This window comes from Urocitellus parryii, chromosome 9, assembly GCF_045843805.1.
Source record: "Urocitellus parryii isolate mUroPar1 chromosome 9, mUroPar1.hap1, whole genome shotgun sequence".
Taxonomy (NCBI): Eukaryota; Metazoa; Chordata; class Mammalia; order Rodentia; family Sciuridae; genus Urocitellus; species Urocitellus parryii.
Genome location: NC_135539.1, coordinates 49,021,953 through 49,044,049, shown reverse-complemented (window position 1 = coordinate 49,044,049; position 22,097 = coordinate 49,021,953). Strand labels below are relative to the sequence as shown.

General features: G+C 32.2%; 1 protein-coding gene across 11 annotated transcripts in view; it reads right to left on the bottom strand.

Moving 5' to 3' along the window:
• The window catches only part of Wac (WW domain containing adaptor with coiled-coil), a 68,231-nt gene that overhangs the window by 11,217 nt on the left and 34,917 nt on the right, over positions 1 to 22,097 (bottom strand). For 6 of the 11 annotated variants that reach the window (XM_026410598.2, XM_077802339.1, XM_026410597.2 and 3 more), the window contains exons 4-7: positions 21,385 to 21,491; positions 14,824 to 14,939; positions 14,105 to 14,217; positions 9,355 to 9,663 (exon numbers count right to left, since the gene is read on the bottom strand). In XM_026410598.2, the coding sequence (XP_026266383.2) occupies positions 9,355 to 9,663; positions 14,105 to 14,217; positions 14,824 to 14,939; positions 21,385 to 21,491 (645 nt within the window). The remainder of the gene's footprint in view (positions 1 to 9,354; positions 9,664 to 14,104; positions 14,218 to 14,823; positions 14,940 to 21,384; positions 21,492 to 22,097) is intronic. The other 5 variants (XM_077802338.1, XM_077802337.1, XM_077802336.1 and 2 more) reach the window with 2 other exon arrangements.

The window sequence follows — 22,097 nt, the reverse complement described above, 5'->3', positions numbered from 1 at the left end:
ATTGCTAATAAAAATTCTGAAGATTCCTGAAGAAAAATGCAACACATGAGATGCCCTGTCAGATAAATTACTTGAGACAGATCAAATTTTGTATATATATTTACAAGTCTTTAAAACTATTAGAAGAAAACATAGAAAAGGTATCATTGACATAAGTAGATATCTAAAAATTACAAAAAGCAAGATAACTAATTCAAAATATTAGCAAGCATTATATTTTAAAGAATTTCTATGAATTAAAAAAGGAAACTATCCAAAGGAAAAATGGAGGAAGATACAAAAAGAGATTTCACAGAAGAAATCTGAAGTCTAAAAACTCAAGAAAAGATACTTAATTTTATTCACTGATCATCAGAAAAGTGTAAAATAAAGCAAGATATCCATTTACTCTCACTGCATTGGCAAAAATTTAAGTTTGACAATACTAAATGTTGGCGAGGAGTAATGAAAATATTTACTTAACATTTCTGGTTGAAACTACTCTGATACAACCATTCTGGAAAATAATTCAGTATTATCTTAAAAAGGTGAGGATAAATACACTTAATAACCCAGTAATTACCCTTAGGTGAACTGCCCCCAGTGAAACTGTGATATACACAAATCAAGGCAAATACTCAACAGCACTGTGTTTCCTTTATTTTAGCTTAAAAGTGGAAATAAACAATGTCCACCAACAAGGAAGTAAACAATTGTGGTTCCTACATACCATGAGATTGTATTAATATAGTGACTTCAAAGCAGGAAAGAGTATTAGAAACATGAATCTGAAGGTAACAACATTCAAACTGAACTATCTTATAATATTGATCTAAAGACTAAATATGGGCATTTGGGAAAACACCTTTAATTTCCCATGCATATCCACTTCAAGATTATATATTTGTCATACGACTGAATTAAAAATTGCTGTTATGAAGTCACGCATACATTTCAGGACAACTGCATTTCAATTTTATACTGTTATTTAATCATTGTAAATCTTCATCTTTAACTCTAGAACAAAGCATTCACTAACCTTCATGGTCCCAGAGAAGCTGGGAATTACCAGCAAGTTTACTGAATAGAAACAATTTCAGTCTGTACACTATTATAATTGTTCAAAGAACCAGGGGGTAGAACCTCTTTAAAGTAGGAATCTCATAGCTACTTTAAGTCCATTTCAAGGATATGTTGATTAAAACTGCAACCAACTCAGAAGGCCTAAGATTTTTTATTTTTATAATGCCAATTACTTGAGTTTGACAGACTATCATTTCCCACTTTATATTTATTAATCCAGACTAGCAAAGAAACTTGATTGAAATGAATGATTTTGTCCCCCTTCGGAAAATCCATCAGTCGTTCTATTTTGAGGGGCAACTACAACTTCCACCCACGTGAGACAAGTGCTCTACCACTGAGCCACATCCCCAGCCCTCCTTCTGCTCTTAATGACAGGCAGAATCAAGTTGGAAAAGGAACTGTTTGGTTCTGTCAAATCCATTCAGACTTGGAAGTCTTAATAGAAGAGATTAATAGTTCTTCAATGTTGTCCTAAATTTAAGCCAATCAAAAGAAACACTATAAAACAAAATACTACTACACATCACCATAAAGAATGACAAAAACTAAACATTCTTGATTTCTAATTTAAATAGCTTTATTTCCTTTTTTTGACTTTAGCAGTGTTTTGAGAGATGAGCAGCATAAAAACCAGTTGATCCTATTAGGATCCCCATGCAAGTGACATCTCTAAAGGTCAGAATTTCTCTATTACAAAGCCTTGACTTTTAGTATTAGTTCTCAATACACTGCTTAACAGAATATAATCACTTCTAAAGCTTAAAAATATACAGATACTTGCGGCTGGGGTTGTGCATCAATGGTAGAACACTTGCCTAGTATGTGTTAGGTACTGCGTAGGATTCTCAGCACCACATATAAATAAACAAATTAAAGGTCCATTGACAACTAAAATATATATGTATGTATGTATATATTTTAAAAAGTACAGATACTTGGGCTCCAACTTAGAAATAATGAGGGGCTGTGACATGCGTGCGGCCCGGATTCGATCCTCAGCACCACATACAAAGATGTTGTGTCCGCCAAAAACTAAAAAAATAAATATTAAAATTCTCTCTCTCTTAAAAAAAAAGAAATAATGAGCCTGGGAGACTTAGACATATGTACAAATTGTAAATGTTCTGTACCCCCTGCTGGTAACAAAAAATACAGACTGGAGAATCTTGAAGGTTCCTCATAACTTTGAGTGAAGTGAGAATAAGACCAAAGACGGAAAAGCTAAAACTGTTTTCCAGGAAGGCCTTTAATATCTCATTTTTATGTTCTTCTTTTAATAGCCTTTCCCCCTTCCAAAATACAAATGCCTTTCCAAACCATGTTATAGCGTATTCATATATCTGAATATTATGCACCTCAATCTACCTGTGTAACTGGAAACTAATAACTAATTTGAGTTTAATAATTACTACAAATGCTATTCTGAGTAATCTCCATTTTACAAATGTATAAGTTTTACATTTGAGGGGTTTCTCTTATGCCCCCCTCCTCTTTCTTCATAGTACCAAGCATCTTCTATTATACAATAATGTTCTACTCAAACAAGGGCTCTATCAGAAGAGAAATTTTTGTTTGATGTATCTCACAGCCTTAGAGTAAAATTGGACTAGGCCTCATCAATACATATTTGTGAACAGGATGCCCAACTGTGCAATATAAGCAAAGATGCACATTCTCTCTTTACTTCTAGGACAATCTTTTGAATTGGCCTAAAAAAATGATGATGCTGGGGAGGATGAAGTCTAGGTTTCCAACAATATAATAGCTAAAGGAGTTAATAAACCATTTATTCTGTGTTATATTCACTTTCTTAGGCTTATTCTGAATACTTGAAAAACTACTGTTTTCATTAACAAAGGTAAGATATTAAGAAAACCTTAACAATTAACTATTGTGCTGTTCACACAAATCTAATTTTAACTAACAGTCTTTGAAATTGTTTAAGCTAGAATCTAATTTGTTAGGCTATGAGGCTAAAAAATCATGGCTACCTTAAACATTTCTTCTGTCAAAGGAATGGTATACAGTTTAAACTCTAGTACTTTGACTTAAAGATATCCAGATCTTTACCCTAAGCTATTTCAAACTTTATTCACTTCCCTACATTTCTACAACTCAGAGCTTTAACCAATTATTTAATATGAACCATAAATAAGTTCATAAAAATTTTGTTTTTAAATAGTCTCTCTGCCTTAAGATAAAACAGCCTTCCTTCTCTTTATACTTAATCATAAGTAGAGAGTTATTGATTTGTATTTCTATTTCTTTTCCTGAAGGGGGAGTAACTTAACTAAAATTAAGAAAAAATTGTTTCATCAGGCAACTTTTCTAACCCAACCTTCCAAGTCACCTAGAGCATACACCAAAGTAAATTTTTCTGGGATAGCAAATAATTCTCTTTGATATACACTTAGGATTTGTAAAGATACTGATAATAACTGCATTTCTAATCAATTTCCTATGATGTTTTGACAGCTGCTGTAATACTGAAGAGGGATATGAACACATGTATCTCAAAACAACAACTATATCAAAGACAATCTGCTTTTCCCACTTTGTAATAGTGGTGGTACAGTTAACATGAAGTAGTTTATAAAAGAAAACACAGTATACAGATATAATAGAAAAAAATCACATGGTTGCAAGATGATGATACCTATTAAAATATTACTGAGATTATCAATTTGCTTTGAATTATGTATATTTTAATCACATATCCTTCTAATACTTCGATGCAGTTATAAACATACATGAATGTTGATGTTTTCTAAGTATGTTTTTGCAACTTGCTTTTTATTCAACTGAGAGAATCTTCATCCTACTACAAAAGCATATTTTTCAATGTTTAACAGATGTTGTTAAACTGTCCTCAACACTACACTAACACACACTCACCAACCACATTTCCCCATATCCAATTGCTGTCAACCAACCTAAAATATGAAAAATGAACTCACAACTTCATCTGTACACTCAGTATGTACCTGCATTTTTAGTCTAATAAAATTTACATAAAATTTACCATTGTAAGTGTATGATGCAGCAGCATTAAGGACATTCACATCTCTGTGCAACTTTCGTAATCATTCATCTCTAATAAAACTTTTTCATCTTACAAACTACTTGTTAAACAACTCCTCAAACACTCCCACCAGCCCCTAGGACCACAATTCTATTTTCTGTCTTTAAGAACATACGCGGAATCATCCCATAAATGAAGTCTTACTACGTCTTACTTAATGTAATGTTCTCGTGGTTCATCCTCATTCTACAGCACGTGCCAGAATTTTCATTCCTTTTGAAAGTTGATAATGCTGCACTGTATGTAAATATGCACCACATTTTAGTCTTTAATCTGTTAATGAACACTTACTGTTTTTCATGTTGGTCTACAATGAATAACTGCTAGGAACAGAAAAATCTTGAATCCTTGGCTTTCAAAATTTTGTGGTGTATATATAGAAGACAAACTGTTGGATGCTGCACGTAATTCTCTGTATGACTTTTAAAGGAACTAACTAATCCCTAGTGGCTACATCATTTTACAATCCTACCAGCAAGTGTAGGATTTCTTCACAACTTCACAACCAATTTCTTCACAACTTCAAAAGTATGATTTTTTTTAAAGGTCACAAAGTCATCTTAATGGGTGTGAAATGTTATTTAATTGTGGTTTAGATTTGTATTTCCCTCGTGACTAATGAATTGATGTTAAGCATCTCTACATGTGCTTATTGGCCATCAAAATATCGTCTCTGGAGAAATGTATTCAAGCCCTTTGTCCATTTTTTAATTGGATTTTTTGTTATTGCTAAATTGGATATTCTCAGTATCAATTTCTTATATAAAATTTATAAATATTTTCTCTAATTGTATAGATTATTGGTAGTTTCCTTTAATACATAAAATGTTTTAACACTAATGAAGTCTAATATCTATTTTTTATTTCACTGCTTGAGTTTTTGGTGTCACTGACAACTTCAACATTAAAGATTTCCTCCTGTTTTTTGTTGTTGTTGTTGTTTGTTTTTTGTTTTGTGATGCTGGGGATTGAACCCATGGCCTTGTGCATGCAAGGCAAGAACTCCAGCAACTGAGCTATACTCCCAGCCCCTTTATTTTAAAATCTTATTTTAGCCATTGAAATGTCATCTTTAGTTCATTTTTAAAATTAATTTTGTATATAAAGTCTAATGACAACTTGAAATTCCTCTTTTCTAACAGCCTGATCACATTCTTTGCATGGTTTTTCTATTGAACCATTGTTTTTCGCATGGCTTTGCATAGATTCTTAAGGTATCCCATCTGCTATGTATGTTGTAAATATTTTCTCCTAACATTATTTTTCAATCTTGATTATTTGTCCCAGAAATTTTAAACATCTCAGTGGTCAATATATCAACTTTTTATTTTTGGTACTGGGGACTGAACCCTTGGGTGCTTTACCACATCCCCAGCCCTTTGTATTGAGACAGGGTCTTGCCAAGTTGCTAAGGCTAGTCTTAAACTTGGGATCCTCCGGTCTCAGCTTCCTGAGTTGCTGGGATTACTAAAAACATGCACCATCACACCCAGCTAAATTATCAACTTTTTTAGCTAAATGCATTATGGGTCTTGATTTTAAAAGGTCACCCTTATTCACAAATTATTAACAATATTTCCTAGTATTCTTTTTGTCACAGCCGATTCTCCTGCTCTACTGTTTGAAATACCATTTTTAGTCACTGAACTAAACTTAAACTTATTTACTAAGACTAAATTCCTCTAATTTATGTATTCAGCTATTCAAACATTTGAGTAACTATGGTCAACCTATTTTTTCATCAATATTTAGTAACTCTAAAAACTTTCAAAAACAAAGCAATTGACAGCTGAAGTTGGTCCACCTGGACAGTAAATAACCTTCTGTGTCAGCTATAAGACCACTGCTGTCTTAATGTATTACTAAAGTCTTAGAGTTTACTCAAATTTTACTTAGTCTGCAGATACCATAAAAAACACACAGGGGAATTCTATTCCAAATGAATGTCACTGCATATTAATCCACGACTGATTTCTTCTTCCCTCTCCCAATGAGAAACAAGTATGTTAATGATCTGATCATTTAGATACACTAATTCTGAGAGCTTGACTTCACTTAGGTCTGCTTTTCTGACTACTTACTTTGTTTATAAATTTACCTGTTATAATTCTAAATTACTAAACTTTTCTTACATTGCCATGACCAATACAGGTGCTCTTCCAACCCACAATACATTCATTAACAGTGTTAGAGTTGTTTATCCATCTGCAACAAATATTTACAGTGCTTATTACTATGTCGAGCACTAGGAAGAGAGCGGCAGATAAGATTCTGCTCTTGTATTATTTGACACAGCAAACTTTCAAGTAACACCCTTAGACATTAATACTTAGTCATATTATTATCACTTAAGACCAACAACAACCTTATTTGAACCATCAATCTTTTAACATAAATTATGTAATTGTGTAAATTTTGTTTTTGTTTTTCTGTAGTACTGGAGATTGAACCCAAAGTTTCACTCATGTTAGGCAAGTGCTCTACCATGGAGCTAAACCCCCTAATCCTAAATTATTTAACTGTTAAAGAAAATCATGATGTTGACAAAGATTCAACAGGAAACTTTATTTAAATAACACTGACTTTCAATTAGAAATGCATTTAAAATCAATGGACACTTCATAAATTTAAATCAACTGAGGATGAGAAAAGATCAAAACTATTATAATTTAAGACAGTTAATATTGTCTTCAATTATCATGCAGGAAAAAAAATACTTGGTAATTTCAAAGGTAATTGTGTTTCTTCCTATAAGCTTAAAGTTACTATAAATTTTAATTGTGTTAAGTTTATCAGAAATGGTGCTAAAAGCATGGAAAGAGGGTAGAAGGTGAACAAAGTAAAAAATGCAGTGAAACAGACCGTCTAACCCAAAAGAGAATATATTATTGAAAAAACTAAATTTGTAAGTGCAATTTTAGAAAAAAAGTAGAAATCATTTGGGAAACACTGGGAGAAGTGATACAAAAACTAGCATGACATCACAGTTCAGACCTAAAGAAACAGCACTGAGTTCAACATGTTGTGAATGAAAAAAAACAAAACAGAACATCCAATTTAACAAGGCTCAGAACATGAAAGAACATAACATGCTCTAAGAAATACACATGTTCACAACAGATTAAATGGATGCAAGAGTGAAATGGTTAGAGATCAAGGTAGTCAGAGAATGCAACCAGGCTGTTCAGTACTTACTACAATCTTATTAAGTTCTGACTGCTTTTAGCTAAGATAAAACCACTACACAGAAAGTTTTTAAGCAAGGAAATGGCACAATTCAATCTAAATTTTATAACAATGCCACTTTAAGGTCAGACTAAAATGAACGAAATAAGGTCATTCAATCCCAGTTTCAAAAATGCTGGTGGTAATTAATAGCAGAAAGGATATACCTAAATGAGATCTAGAAAGAGTCTTAAGATTTGTGAAAGGATGGGTAGAAGTAGTGAGAATGCTGAAGAACAAGGAAAAGTTTTGGGGAAAATGCTGTCAAGTACTAACAATCTAAATTATGGAACAAGGAGAAAATTTTGAATACTGTATTTGAGAAAATGTAACAAATACCAAGAAAGACGTAGATAAATTACTATGAAGTGGAATTAAAGGTATGGGTGTCAAGATGGTCACAAGGAAAAAGAAGACATTTTAAGCAAGAAAAAGGACAAAATAGTGAAAAAAGAAAAAGTAGATGATGCCAATATAAAAAGTGCAAAGTGAAAATAATTAGGAAATTGTAGGAGAGTAGTATCAAATGAGCCATAGAGAAAATTTCAAAAGAGAAAAGAGCTAAAAAGCGTTAAATATGCAAAGGTAAAATGAGATAAAGACTTCTTCTACAAGGTTGAGATTTTGTTTGAGACAAGTGTCTTGCTATGTTTAGCCAAGGGTAGTCTAGTGAACACCTGGGCTGAAGTGATCCTCTCTTACAGCCTCCCCAGTCAAGGAGAGATGCCACTGTACCTAGGTCACTTTTTTTTTTTTTTAACTGCAAGGGTTTTTAAACAAAATTCTTCTGTGACCAAATAAAGGAAATTACAGTAACTAAAAAACCAGAACATTCTTTAGAATTAATAATTAATGCATTAATTCAGATTTCGTCAAGTTTTTTTCCGCATATTTTCTATAACAGAGTAAATCTGATATGTATGCAATAAATTTGGTGCAAACCACCTTTAAGAAGTTTTATAGTATTTGAAACAAATATTAAGCTGTTTAATGTATTTTTTAACTGTATGATAAAAGCATATGATTTAGTAACATCTAACACAAATGCCACAGTAACAAGAGACATTCAAATAATATGCACAAAAAGAGGGGAAATTAAAGTAAAAGAAATCCAATTATTTGAACCCTTCATCAACAAATTAAGTCAACATGAAGCAATGGATCAAGCAATAGATTTGGCTTAAAGAATTATCTTCACCTAAACCCACCAAACATGGAAAAGTTTCTCAACACTTAATAGTTTGCTAATGGATCTACCCATAATTTATTTCTTCACTGCCTTTTAACTTTCTTAGATTCTTAAAATATATATATATATATTACTATGAAGTTCAGGTTTGGAATTGTGAAAGCTCTATGCAAAATATACTTATCACACTGCTGTTTCTTTTGTGTGTCATCTCCCAAGCAGCTATCATTACTTTTCAGACTTTTTTGGACATGCTATGCTTATTAACTTCTAGTCTTATAAATGCAATTTGGGTTATAATGTTTACTTGTACTTTTCAAACTTAAGAAGTGTTAATATCTGAATTACGGCTTATCTTGTGGCCCTCACAACTCAAAATTTGTTTTCTAATTCACAAATTGAAACCAGTAATTACATGTTAGAGAGAAATGTTTCAAAATATTTCTATTCACAAAAATTGACACAATTTCTAAACTATACTAACAACAAGATTATAACAAAAATTTAAAAATATCAAATATAAAGGGACAGTCAGTCATTTGACTCTGATAAGTTGTTTAAACCATTGCCAAACATTACAAATTAAGGACTTGACCTCAATATCAAAAGCAAAAAACAGTTGAGTCTGGATATTAAAAATTTAAAGGCTATAATATGACTAACTCTAGACCTAAGTCTATGCAGTAACATTATGAAAGACTTAAATGAATTTGAGCCTTACTTAAGCCAAAGGAAATAATGTAAATATCAGAAACTAGAGTTCAACGTGCAGCATCTAGTAATAATGGCATACCTTTTCTTTCTGTTTTCTGTGCAGGGACAGAAGATGTGGGTGTAGGCAGTTTTGATAAAGTAGATGCTCCATTAGCATCAAATGATTTCTTTGGCTGGTGATCAGACTGTAGCGAAAATGGACTAGAAGGAACAGTGCTTGGGGTAGCAGTTGGATGAACCACTGGTTTGATGGGGTGCTGTACTGGCGTAGAACTACTGTGAGTCTCTGCTCTTGGCAGTCTGTAGTCTCTGTCATTGTGTCTGCTTGTTTGAGACAAAATATTCTGTGGGAGCAAACTACTGGCATCACTGGAATGCTTGTCTTCCACTTTAGTTCACAGTTCGAAAAAAGATGTTGGAATGACAGAAGGGGGAAGAAAAAAGATTACGTTAGAATCCTGTCTTTAACATCAGCTAATTTAGCAACATACTTGTACTTATTTATCTTTGTATAAAACTGCAAGCCCAGTTAGTGTGTGCAGTTTTACCACTGACATAAATATTCAAATACTAGAAGAGGAGTTTAACCTGACTATAAATATTAATCTATATTCAGGTTTCAAGTGGGCTACTAATTTCTTGGGATTCTTAGAACCACACTGTAGTTCAAACAAAACACTTGGAAAAAAAGATTCAATACACGGAGATATAATATTTTACTCAAATCAAAAAACTTTAATGTTTCAAAAATAAAAAAGTAAATGTTCCATTCCTTTAAAATACGGATCATAGATTCTAATAAATGACTGAGTTATCCACAGTGGTCCAACTGCAAAGAAATATTAAGCTTATTATTAGCTTGATTTTTCTGAATACTAAAGTAGTGGGTTCTGAAGTAGTTTATGCAAGGGCTTAAATGACATCACTTAAGATGTTGGAGCTCATCATGAAATGTGCAATTAAGTAAACCAATATTTTTAATAGTGCTGACAGTTAAGTTAATAAAAATGATACACACTTCCTGAAAATAGAAGTCCTACATCTGCATCATGAACAACATCTACTTAACAGTTAAAGTAAAAACAGATCTTTCAATTTAAAAGCACAAAAATACTATAAACACAGGGAAGTACTGAAAATAACCTCTATTAATAATTTAAATTCTAGCATTATGCTTCCAAAAAAAACAGAATGAAGGAAAGAAAATTTCAACAATTACATTAACCACATTTATTACTAATAGAAAGTCTCTAACCTAAACAATATTCCAATCTACGGAACGGAAAAATTAAACCAACCTCCAAGTAAAAACCCTAAGATTCAAACATGTGACAGGAATCACAATTTTACTCCAAGTAAAAACCCGAAGATTCAAACATGTGACAGGAATCACAATTTTACCGAAGTATGCCTTCTCCATTTAATATTGAATTTTTTCCGGTTCATACTCCTTATTCTACAGACCAAGACAGCAAAGAAATGCTCTCAAACTACAAGTCATTTTAAAGTCATCACCACACATTACTATATGCTATATTCCAACAAAATAATTTAAATCATATAAAAATACAAGGTCTTTTGACAATGATTTAATGTATAAAATTTAGGGTCCAAAGTTATGTTACCTTAGAAAACTGAACAAAAAATAGATTGAACTATCACACCAGAATAAACATCTGTGCATGGGCACATTAATAAATTATCAACTCTCATGGACATAAAACTACAATTCTAGAATTTCTTCTAGCAAAAAGAATACTATCACAAACCCTTGAAGGATAGAAAGAAAAGGAATAATACTAAGCCTACCTCTACCACTTGATTGTCAAGAAAATAAAAATTCTAGGCAAAGAAAATTCCCTTTCAGTTCTATATAGCTACCATCAAAATATGTCAAGTAAATAAATGTACAGCAATGAAAACTAAAAATGATATTTCAAATAACAAAAAAAAAAAAACATAGGAACCAAGAAACTACAGGTACAAAAACCTTGTATTACAGCTCTAAAGAGAACACTGTTAAAGGAGATGTGCAAATGGCACCTGATAAGTATGAAGCTCAACAATCCAACAAAGGACAGTCATCCAAAACAATGAAACACCTGATCCAAAATATCAATAGTGCAATGACAAATCCCAACAGATTTCTTTAAACTTAAAGAGATCACCCCGTTAGATGGATTAGAAAAAGATCCAGTAATAGTATCATTTTAAAAATTGTATCCATATAATTCTGAATATCAAGTTGTGGAGAACATGTAAAAATCTTTCCAATCCTACCCCCTTCTTGTTTCTTTTATCAGTTATTAGAAACAAGCTTTAAGTATCACTCTACATGAACACCAATATGCTGAACACATAGGAAAACTGCCAAAATTTTTTAGATAGGCAATGTTATACAACTGGTTACTACCACAATGTTTACAGCTTGGCTGATCCATTAAAAAGAAAAAAAAAAAGAAAGAAAGAAAGAAAAAAAGAAAGAAAGCATGATACAAAACTACATTTTAACACAGCCATAGTCCCACTACTCATAATCTGCACATGTAGGAATTCAGCTTCAGGTAAGAGGGCAAATATAAAAATCTTGTTTATAGAAGAAAAAGGCTAAAAACTACCCAAGTATTCATGAATGGGAGTTATTTATAAAGGTACACCCAAGCACTGGAATATTGTATAGGAAATAAAACAAATGTAGAATTACAAGCTGACATGGAAATAAATCCCTAAAATAGTATTAAAGAAACAGACTAAAACCAGTAACAGATAATACCTTTTTTAGAGTAAAATACACACATATACAATTTCCACATACATTTATATATGCGCACAGAAAGAAAGTATAAGTTTCAAAATGATCCTGAGTCATGGGATTAAAAACTTGACCTCTCTTCCAATTTCTTAATAAACACGTCTTAATTTTTGAAATCATGAAGAAAAATTTTAAGCTTTGAAAGAAAAAAAACTGTATTCACACATATAGTTGCATTCACATGTACAAGACACACAAAATTCCCCCTCCCATTAATTTTCCTAAATCAAGTCTTTAATTTCTCCTCTTACTCTACCCTGAGGGAAGAATGACTTAAATGAGAGGTTATTTTGAAAAGAATATACTAGGCATACAAAGCTTTGTTCTTTTCCCTCTTTGGGAAACACTGGAAACATCAGCATAAGTAGAGACAACTGGTCCAATCTAATGCTGCCTAATCCCAGGAACTACTTAGCATGAACACAACACCGTATCCTAAAACATTTTTTTTTAACTAAAACAGATTATTTTTATACTCATCTGTCATTCTTCCTTTATGCTTCCCCATCCTCTATTTGCTCAAGGGTCCTGTAAGCTGGGTGCTATCTATTTCCTTCAACAAATCTGTTTCATTTTTAATGTTTGCCCAAAGTCACAGTTACTTAAGAAGTGAAATGTGACTAGAACCCAAGTCTTCTCAAAATACAATGTGCTTCCTATCTTCAGTACTTGGTACCACTGCTTTCTATACAATTTCACTAACAAAGTTTTAATGTTCCAAAGACTGCAACACTCAGCCATGGAAATTCATGTTACTGGTTCATCTTAAATTTTCCCCTCAAAAATTCAATGTCTCTTGCTGAGACCAAATACAGCAGTACTTTTGAGTTTTGAATTACAGAAATAGTATTCAAACGCTTAAATTTAAGATTCCCAGAACACACCGTCTTAAATATTCTCAAAATCTCAATCATTTATTTGAGGAAGGGGAAGTCATTAAGAATAAAACATTCAGTAAAATGTTAAATTCAAAAAAAGGATTAAAAACAAGTATATGATGATACCAAAAACCTTTCCCAATGCACAAAATTTGGCCTCAAAAGAATACTAAAGTAAGCCCATAATTTGATTTATAGACAGGAGCACTTTACAACAAATGTTTTAGAATAGTATTCTAGTAAACATTCTGGGAATCATTTTGTGGAAACTTAGCTGAGAGCTATACTACAGGTCTATAATTCTTGACTCATGAAGGGCGTTACATTCCAATAAACCAACTGAAAGTTAAAATATGCCAAAAATACACTTGATATACCAAACCTACTGAAAATCAGATATTAACCTTGCCTACCTTATACATGCTCAGTATACTTGTATTAGCCTACAGTAGGGCAAAAATCACTTAACACAGTCTGTTTTATAACATGTTAAACTGCATATGAAATTTATTGAACATTGGTACTGAAAATGAAAAACAATGTTTGTATTGATAGGACTTCTTAACTTTGCAGTAGTGTGAAAGCATAAGTTAGGGAATATCTACATGCAGATAAATACTTTCTCAAGGGTTGTTATAATCTGGACATGAGGTGTCCCCTGAAAGCTCATGTGAGACAACTCAGGAATGTTAACTGGTGAAATAATTAGATTATGAGGGCTGTTATCTATCTAATCAGTGGATTATTCCTTTGATTGATTAATTTAAAGTTGTTCTTCATCAGCAAAAAGCCAGGGGTCACCATCTGTTTAATTAAAAAAAAAAACTTAATCTAAAACACAAAATCTTATTGTTTACTAATTCAACAGCACTGTAGCCATTGTTAGTAGTAGGAAATATATTTATTAGTAGTAGGAAATATATTCATGTACTATTCTACTGTGCATCTCTATCTTTGTTTCCTATTCAGGAAACAAACTAGTAGAGGTTGAGAAAGAGTCAACATAAAAAGAAATCATGTATATGTTCCTATTTATCTTAATTTATACATGTATATGACAACACATATAAACACTTATAAACACTAAATAAACGATAGGGATGAATTACCCTGTTTCAAAGAAAAAAATTAATACTTACTTCCACTGGCAAACCCACTAGTAGCTGTTGCTTGCATCACCTCTCTTCTGTAATCCCTATCTTTTGGGAAGCTATTAACTGCCACCTTATTTGCTTCTTTTTGTCTCTGCTCTCTAAAAATAAAAAATAAACTCATAAAAATCACATTGAGGGCCTGAGTGTTCAATGATTAGATCTTTATTTTAAAAACAAACAAATAAACAAGCACAATCCTCATGAGCTGCCACTGATAACAAATGCGCAACAAAATGGGATATGGAAGACAAAAGAATTGAACATGGCCTGAAATTTCACTGCAGTGAAATGGATGGAGCAAACACCATACTCAAATGTCTCTGATGGCAAAACTATATCAATTATTCATACTATCAACACTATAATGAAAACTCTTCAAATTCTACATAAGGTTAAGAAACCTATTAGGATATGAAAGAATCTATTGCAAATTCTAAAAATGCATACATGCAGATTAATAATATAAGTATTTTATTAAATATATTGATTGCTTCCAAGCCCCTCTATTCCCCTCAGTAAAAGTTGCCCATGTGTCCTAACTTTTTTTAAAGGAAAGAGAAATTACGGAAATAACAATGACAATGGGCCAATCACTGAAATTAAGGAGAATGACACTATAAGGAAACTAAAATTAGAATATTTAATGTAAAATATTAAACTGTAGGATTAAGAATATTATTATTTAATTAGATTAAAACAAATACCTTTCAAGCCATTCTTTTGGTTTTTCCCATTGTGAAACTTCTGTTCGACAATTGTAGTAATATTTTTTCCCAGACGAGCTAATGTGCTCAGACCAGTCATCTGCAGAATCATAAGGCTTAAAAATACATTTTTAAAATTAGAAAATGTTAACTTGTACCCTGATCTAGAATCTAATTAACTGCTTATGTATTTTAAAAGAGTTAGTCTATGAAAACCTTTAAATATAAGAAAACCCTAAAGGATCAAAAGTAAACATTAATAAATATTAGTTATATTAGGCACAAGAAAAATTTAAAAATTCAAAACATCAAAGCATTATATAAAAGTTCCCCCTTATCATAATTTTAACTGCTAAAATCCAATAATAGGTGCAAAACCCTTTCTCAAATGACTGATGATGGCATGAGATCTGTAGTTCTAAACAGGAGAAATCATATATAGTACAATAGATAACAGCCTGCCTGTGTTTATGCTAATGAAAAAGGTACTAAAATTATAAAAATATTAAATACCAGATAATTAAAAGCTATAAATCTTCAAAATCCATGAGATGGGTCACGTATATACTAAAATCCGGCTAATACATTATAAATAAGACCAGAAGTTACCACTCTTTTCCCTATAACTAAAATCGGTCTTTGAAAACTTCTCAGATACAGTCTCTTACAGATGTTTTACAGGCAATGTAAAATCAGAATAAAATTAGAAAAATCTGAAAGGTCCAGTTTCCAGGAACTGAGTTCCAATAACATTTAAGTGCCTAAAGACCCCAGAAAATCTGGCAAATTATCAAGTACTCTTCTAGTTGAATTTCTTAACTATTTTTTTAGAGCAGCTTGATATTAAAATAATATTATACATATCCTCAGTTAACCACCCACAGAACAATACAATTTTAATGTTTGAGGGGAAAACCATTTATCGCTGTGCCTTTACCTAGCTTTAATTTTACCAAATAGAAAACAAGCTTAACAAGCTTAGAGAATTTAGGAGTTATTCACAGGTCACAACACTGATTGATGGTTTAAAGAAAGGCTCAAAAATTCTGATTTCCAAAATGATCTTTAATTTTGAGGACAACGGTGAAAAACTGTTTCAGATTCTGCTATACATTTATACTCTCAGGTATGTAATTCAAATGAGGAGGGTCCTTAACATCAGCCCTGTGCTGCCAGACCTCTAAAGAAAGGCAGAAGAGAGTTAATTCTTAATCCCCAGTTTCCAAAGTAAGCTATAACCAAGTTTTAGGAAACCAATCACAAAAGGCCAAATTCAAAAAAATCTTCTCTAGAGAAGAATTTTTGAGTTATACAAAATGATCCCTTTTATAAATATTGCCCAGGAAGACTTATATGGAGTTACTGGATTGGTCAGAGACAGAATGAGATTTGAGACTAACAAGAGAATACAATAGTATTTCTACACCAGCATTCTTCAAAGCCATGGTTTGCAAACTGTCACCTGTCCTAAAGGAGATAAGGAATGTAAACTAGATAACAGTTCATTTACATTCATGCACAACTCAAGGACAGTTAAAAATTCACATCAAGGGGCACTGTCCTCTGCTGGCTCAGGAGGCTGAGGCAGAAGGATCAAAGCCAGCAATTTAGCAAGGCCCTAATAAGCAACTCAATGAGACCTAGTCTCTAAATAAAATACAAAAAAGGGCTAGAGATTATTGCTCAGTGGTTAAGTGCTTCTGAGTTCAATCTCCAATACCAAAAAAGTTCACAAACCAGAACCCTGAAAAGCTCTGGTCAACTACACTGTCAAATCCTACCTTAGTACAAGATAATATCTTACCTAACAAAACATGTATTCGGGTACTACATTATAATCACAGACTAAGTAACTTTATCTCATCTTTACCTAATTTCCATACTCAAATAGGTTAAGGAAAAACAGAAAATGTTCCAAGTAATGAATTAATTTAAAAAATACTTATATGAGCAATGGCAGGTTTCTAACTTCTTTATTTTACAAAACACACACACACACACACTGAGAACTACACTTAACAGCCTTTTCTAAATTAAGCTTGAGGTGGTAGCCAACACAAGCATTCTCCAAGTGTCATCCAGGAAACACTGGGAATCCTGACATCTTTTGCAAGACTGAAACTATTTTCAGAATATTACCGAAATAAATCTAATTGTCTTCTTCTGTTAGGCATTAAAGAGATGGTTCAATGTTTTCTTTTTTTTTTTTTAAGAAAAGTTATTTTTTCATAAAAATGTCATACACATTAACATTGTGTTTATGATATTTCAAATGAATTGTTAATGTTTTGATTTTTAATGTGGTAAATACTGGTGAGGAGTGAACAACATAAGTAAGTTTCTTGGGAAGAAAAACTGAGAATGGATATTTTAAAAAAAAAAAAGTTACCAAGGCACATATCAAATCTCTCCCTAAATTCAAAATATCTCAAGTGAATACACCTTTTTCTCTTCTATTCTCCTAAATTTTTCTCTTCTATTCTCCTACCACTTCTCTAAAACTAGGGAAGATAGATAAGTTAATCTTATAATTCATAAATTAATCTTATTGTTAACAACAGTTCATCATTAAATAATATTAAAGGTAGCCAGGCATGGTCATGCACACCTGTAATCCCAGCAGCTTTGGAGGCTAAGGCAGGAGGACTGTGAGTTCAAAGTCAGCCTCAGCAAATTAGCAAGGCCAATAGCAACTTACTGAGACCCTCTAAATAAAATATGAAAAGAGCTGGGGATGTGGCTTAGTGGTTGAGTGCCCCTGGGTTCAATCCCCAGTACCAAAATAATAATAGCAATATAATAACAGTAATAATAATAATAATGGTTTGGTATTTCCTATAACACCTTCATGATGTTCTAAGAATTCTCTGATGCCTTAATAATTCTAGGTCAGATTAGTTAGAGATTAGATCTCAGGAAACTCAAACATTAAAAACTCTGAAATACACATGGAATACTTAACTGCTAATAAAGAGGGACTGGAATATGAATACAAAGTCACACAGAATTGAGTTTAAAGCACTTCCCACAATTTCAAACTGGCAGAGGATATTTAGGGAAGTTCCATTAGAGTGTTTTTAAGCAGGAACAATTTTTTTTTCCTAAGTGAAGAAATTCAGAACGCTTAAAGAAATCAAATAAGCATAATGAATCTAAAACAGATTATCTGTCTATAAGCCTGTCGTTATTTCAATTGAAAAGAGGCATTCAACAAGCTTTTCCTCAAGATTTGTCATGAGACAGGCTCTCATCTTAAACATAAATGTTTACAATAGCACTGAGATAGGACATGCATATAATATCTTAATCTAATAATGGAAGAAAGATTTTTACCTTGACTTTCAACAGTTAAACTTCACAAAAAAAAAACTTATCCAAACAAGTCTGTGTAACTAAATAATATTATTTATGATTTTTAATAATATTGTTATTGATTTAAAGCCTGACATCCTCAAAGAGAAAAACACCCCAATTTTGTTTAAGCTATAGTATATTTTAACCCAGATTAAAATAATGTGTACAGGTATTGACTTCCTCAACAGGATTTCTAATCTCAGGAAAAAATATATAGAATCATAAAAGGGCTGGAATTCATAAAGGTTCTACATAGCAAAGCAGAGGAAACAATTAAGACTGTAAAGACAGAATCTACAAAATGGATCAAAAGCTTTCTGTATACTCTTCTGATACAAGATTATATCCAGAAAATAAAAAGAACTCACCTCCCACCCCACCCCCCAAAAAACCATCCAATTAATAAAAGTCAAACAAACTTAACAACTTCTCAAAATCGCTAACAAATAAAGAACAAGTTCAACATCTTTAGCAGTCAGGGAAGAACAAATCAAAACTACACTGAAATTTCATCCCACACCAGTTAGAATAGCATTTATTCATACAAACAATAGTAAATGCTGAAGAGGATGTTTAGAAAAAGGAACCCTACATGTTGGCAAGACTGTAAATTAGTACAACCACTATGGAAATCAATATGGCAGTGCCTCAAAAAACTAGAAATGGAACCACCGTATGATTCAGCCATACCATTCCTCAGTATTTATCCTAAAGAATTAAGGTCAGCATAGTATAGTGATAACATGCATAACCATGTTTATAGCAGCACAATTCACAACAGCCAAACTATGGTACCAACCTAGGTGTCCATCAATAAATATATGGCTGGCTAAAGAAACTGTGGTATATATACACAATGGAATTTTACCCCAACCATAAAGAATGAAATTATGTCATCTGCAGGAAAATGGATGGAACTTAAGAACATAATGTTAAACGAAATAAACTATTCAGAAAGTCAAGGGTCATGTTTTCTCTCATGTAGAGGCTAGAGAGAAAGAAAACATGTGTATGAGGGGATAATTTATGAAAATGAAAGAGACCAGCAGAGTAGAAGAAAGGGACCAAGGGACGGGGGAGGGAAAAGAAGGGGAAAATATTGAGGAACAATATTGGCCAAATTATATTGTTATAATGGGTACATGTACAAATATGTAACAATAAATCCCACCATTATGTATAGTTACAACATACCCATACAAATATGAAAAAAATAATTGTGTTAGTGAATGCTATTCATTATTGAAGTATTGGGTAAAAAATTTTTATGTTTACTAGTCACTCAAAAACTTGATCTTTAGAACAAAAAATATCAGTCGACAAGTAATCATCATAAATGTTCAAATGCTAACATCTCAGTTAAGATTAAATCAAACAATTTGTAACTACTATTCTTGTCTCGCCCACTGGGTAATTAATGTCAAAAACTAAACAACAAACAAAAAGAACTCTAAGGTAATTTACATACCTACAGTTGAAATCTAAGGAAAGAGGTACCCTAAGTCTGAAAACAACAAAATGTTCATTCTATTCTGATAACCGCTTTCAGTTTCCACTCACAGTGAAATTCCCTGGTATCCCAATGATTTATCTTTCAAACATATCGGATGCTATTATTCTTTCTAATTTCATCAAGTTAATAACCCAAATAATAAAAATTTATTTTCCCTGAATAAGTGGTTTTGGTTTTATTCTTAAAAATTTTTAAAAAAGCACAATCTACACTGATAACAGAAGACAAATACCATATCTAAATTTCCAGTGATAAATAGGACTGTATGTTAATGTTTATAAATTAATGGGCCATTTTTCATGAAAACCAAGAAATTCTCTAAATCTTTGAGCTTGCAGCTTACTAAACACGACTCATCTCAAGTAGTATGATGTACCTACAAGTATATCAAGCTGTTATCTCAGCCACAATTCCACCCTTCTATTGTCTGCTCTGAGGGTTAAGGATGGAAAAATGCAAAATATACTTATATTTCACAGATGAATTCCTGTTAGATGTATCACAGATGACTAAAAGGCAGGAGGAAACCCTAGCAGCAACAGCAGATTCCAGTTTTCAGTTCTACACTACCCCAACTCAACAAGTGGCAAAACAGTAGAACCAAAATTCTTTCAACACCACTTAAGGTATGGTTATCAGCAAAATATCCAAGGCAAAATGTGTTGTCCATAGTCTTTTTTTCTAAATGTTCTTTCTTTCCTATAATGTATTTTCCACCTTGATACATGCCATTTTTTTTAAATTGCTAATCAGATGTTACTTTACCTTTCACTAGCTCTCCACTGCCTTTGTATATAATTCATATTCTTTGGTAAGAAGCATCTTTTTTTAGTGATCTAGCCCCATCTCTATAACCAAATTCCTGTCATTTTCCCACAAAATTTTTGCAGATCTCCAAGCATGCTATTATGTCCCACACATTGGTGTTTTTCTAAGTGTTATCCTTTGTAGACTACACAAAGTCTTCAACTGGCCAAGTTATATTTAACCTGTCAGCAAGCATTACTTGTTTCTTCCTAATTGAAGCTAGGAATCCCCGTCTTGAGCGCTCTCCTAAGCAACTTAAACATGCACTGCAATGTTTACTTTTCTGTCTCCACTACAGGTCTAAAATTTCCTTTATAATGGGCTACATTATCTTAGTTCTATGTATATTATTTAGCCTAGTAAATTGAAATGTACTAATCTTCTATCAAATGAATATATTAGAAATTTCATTTGAACCTGTAACAGGGACCTTTTATCCCCAAAAGTCTGATATAGAGTACATGATAGTAATAAACACAAGCTGTAATAAATTCACGTATTATGGAAAGAGAGCTATCTTAAGTTAAACCACTTTATTATTAACTAGAAGTTTTCAGATAATACAAAGGCAATATTTTATTTTGTATAGAAATACTCATAAAATTAGTATCAAGTAAATACATTAGGAAAAGGTCAACCTTCTCGGGAGGCTGAAGCAGTCTCAGCAACTTAGTAAGGCCCTAAAAAACTCAGTGAGACCCTATCTCTAAATAAAATACATAAAGTTAAGTGCCCTTGAGGCTTAATCCTCAGTACAAAAAAGGGGGAGGTAAACTTTGTTTAAAACATTTTTAAAAATCAAAAACATTAGATCTAAAAATGACCTGCTATAGAGTTTATTTCTAGTAATTCTTTTTTTTAAATTTGGGAATTAACATAATACTTACTGCATCTGAAGTTTTGCTTGGATTATTGCTTGGATTAGAAGAATGTGAATTTGAACTATGAAGAGCACTGTGGTTGTGTGAATTTTCTTGTGGAGAGTAACTGGTCCCTTAAAAAAAAAAAAAAAGAACAAAGAATTAGAACTTTATTTCATCTGGTTTTTATCATACCACAGATTATTTTATATCTTTAAATCAACACTTCATATGACCATTAGGAATAGAGATAATTTACACTTTTCATGCTATATCAAGTATTTAAAACCCTACCATGAATGTGCACTAAAAATATATTACATGGATAACATATGAAACAATGTTGTTTACAATTAGACTATATCACTCCTAGCAATTTAGATTTTTTTAAAAGAAAAATTTACTGAAGAGAGGGGCTGGGATTGTGGCTCAGCAATAGAGCACTCGCCTAGCACATGTGAGGCCCTGGGTTCGATCTTCGGCACATAAAAATAAACAAAATGAAGATTGTGTCCAACTACAACTAAAATATAAATATTTTTTAAAAAAGAAAAACACAATACACACAGAAATTTACAAAAATTCAACTGACGAAACTAAAAGTTACCATTATCACTGTCCTTACATATTTTAAAATCTTAAATAATTATAACTTGCTAATAGTCTTGCCAATTTTTAAATGAAACAGCATGAAAGTTTTCAAGCTGTCCCTCAAGGAAGGGACACTCAGTATCTTCTAA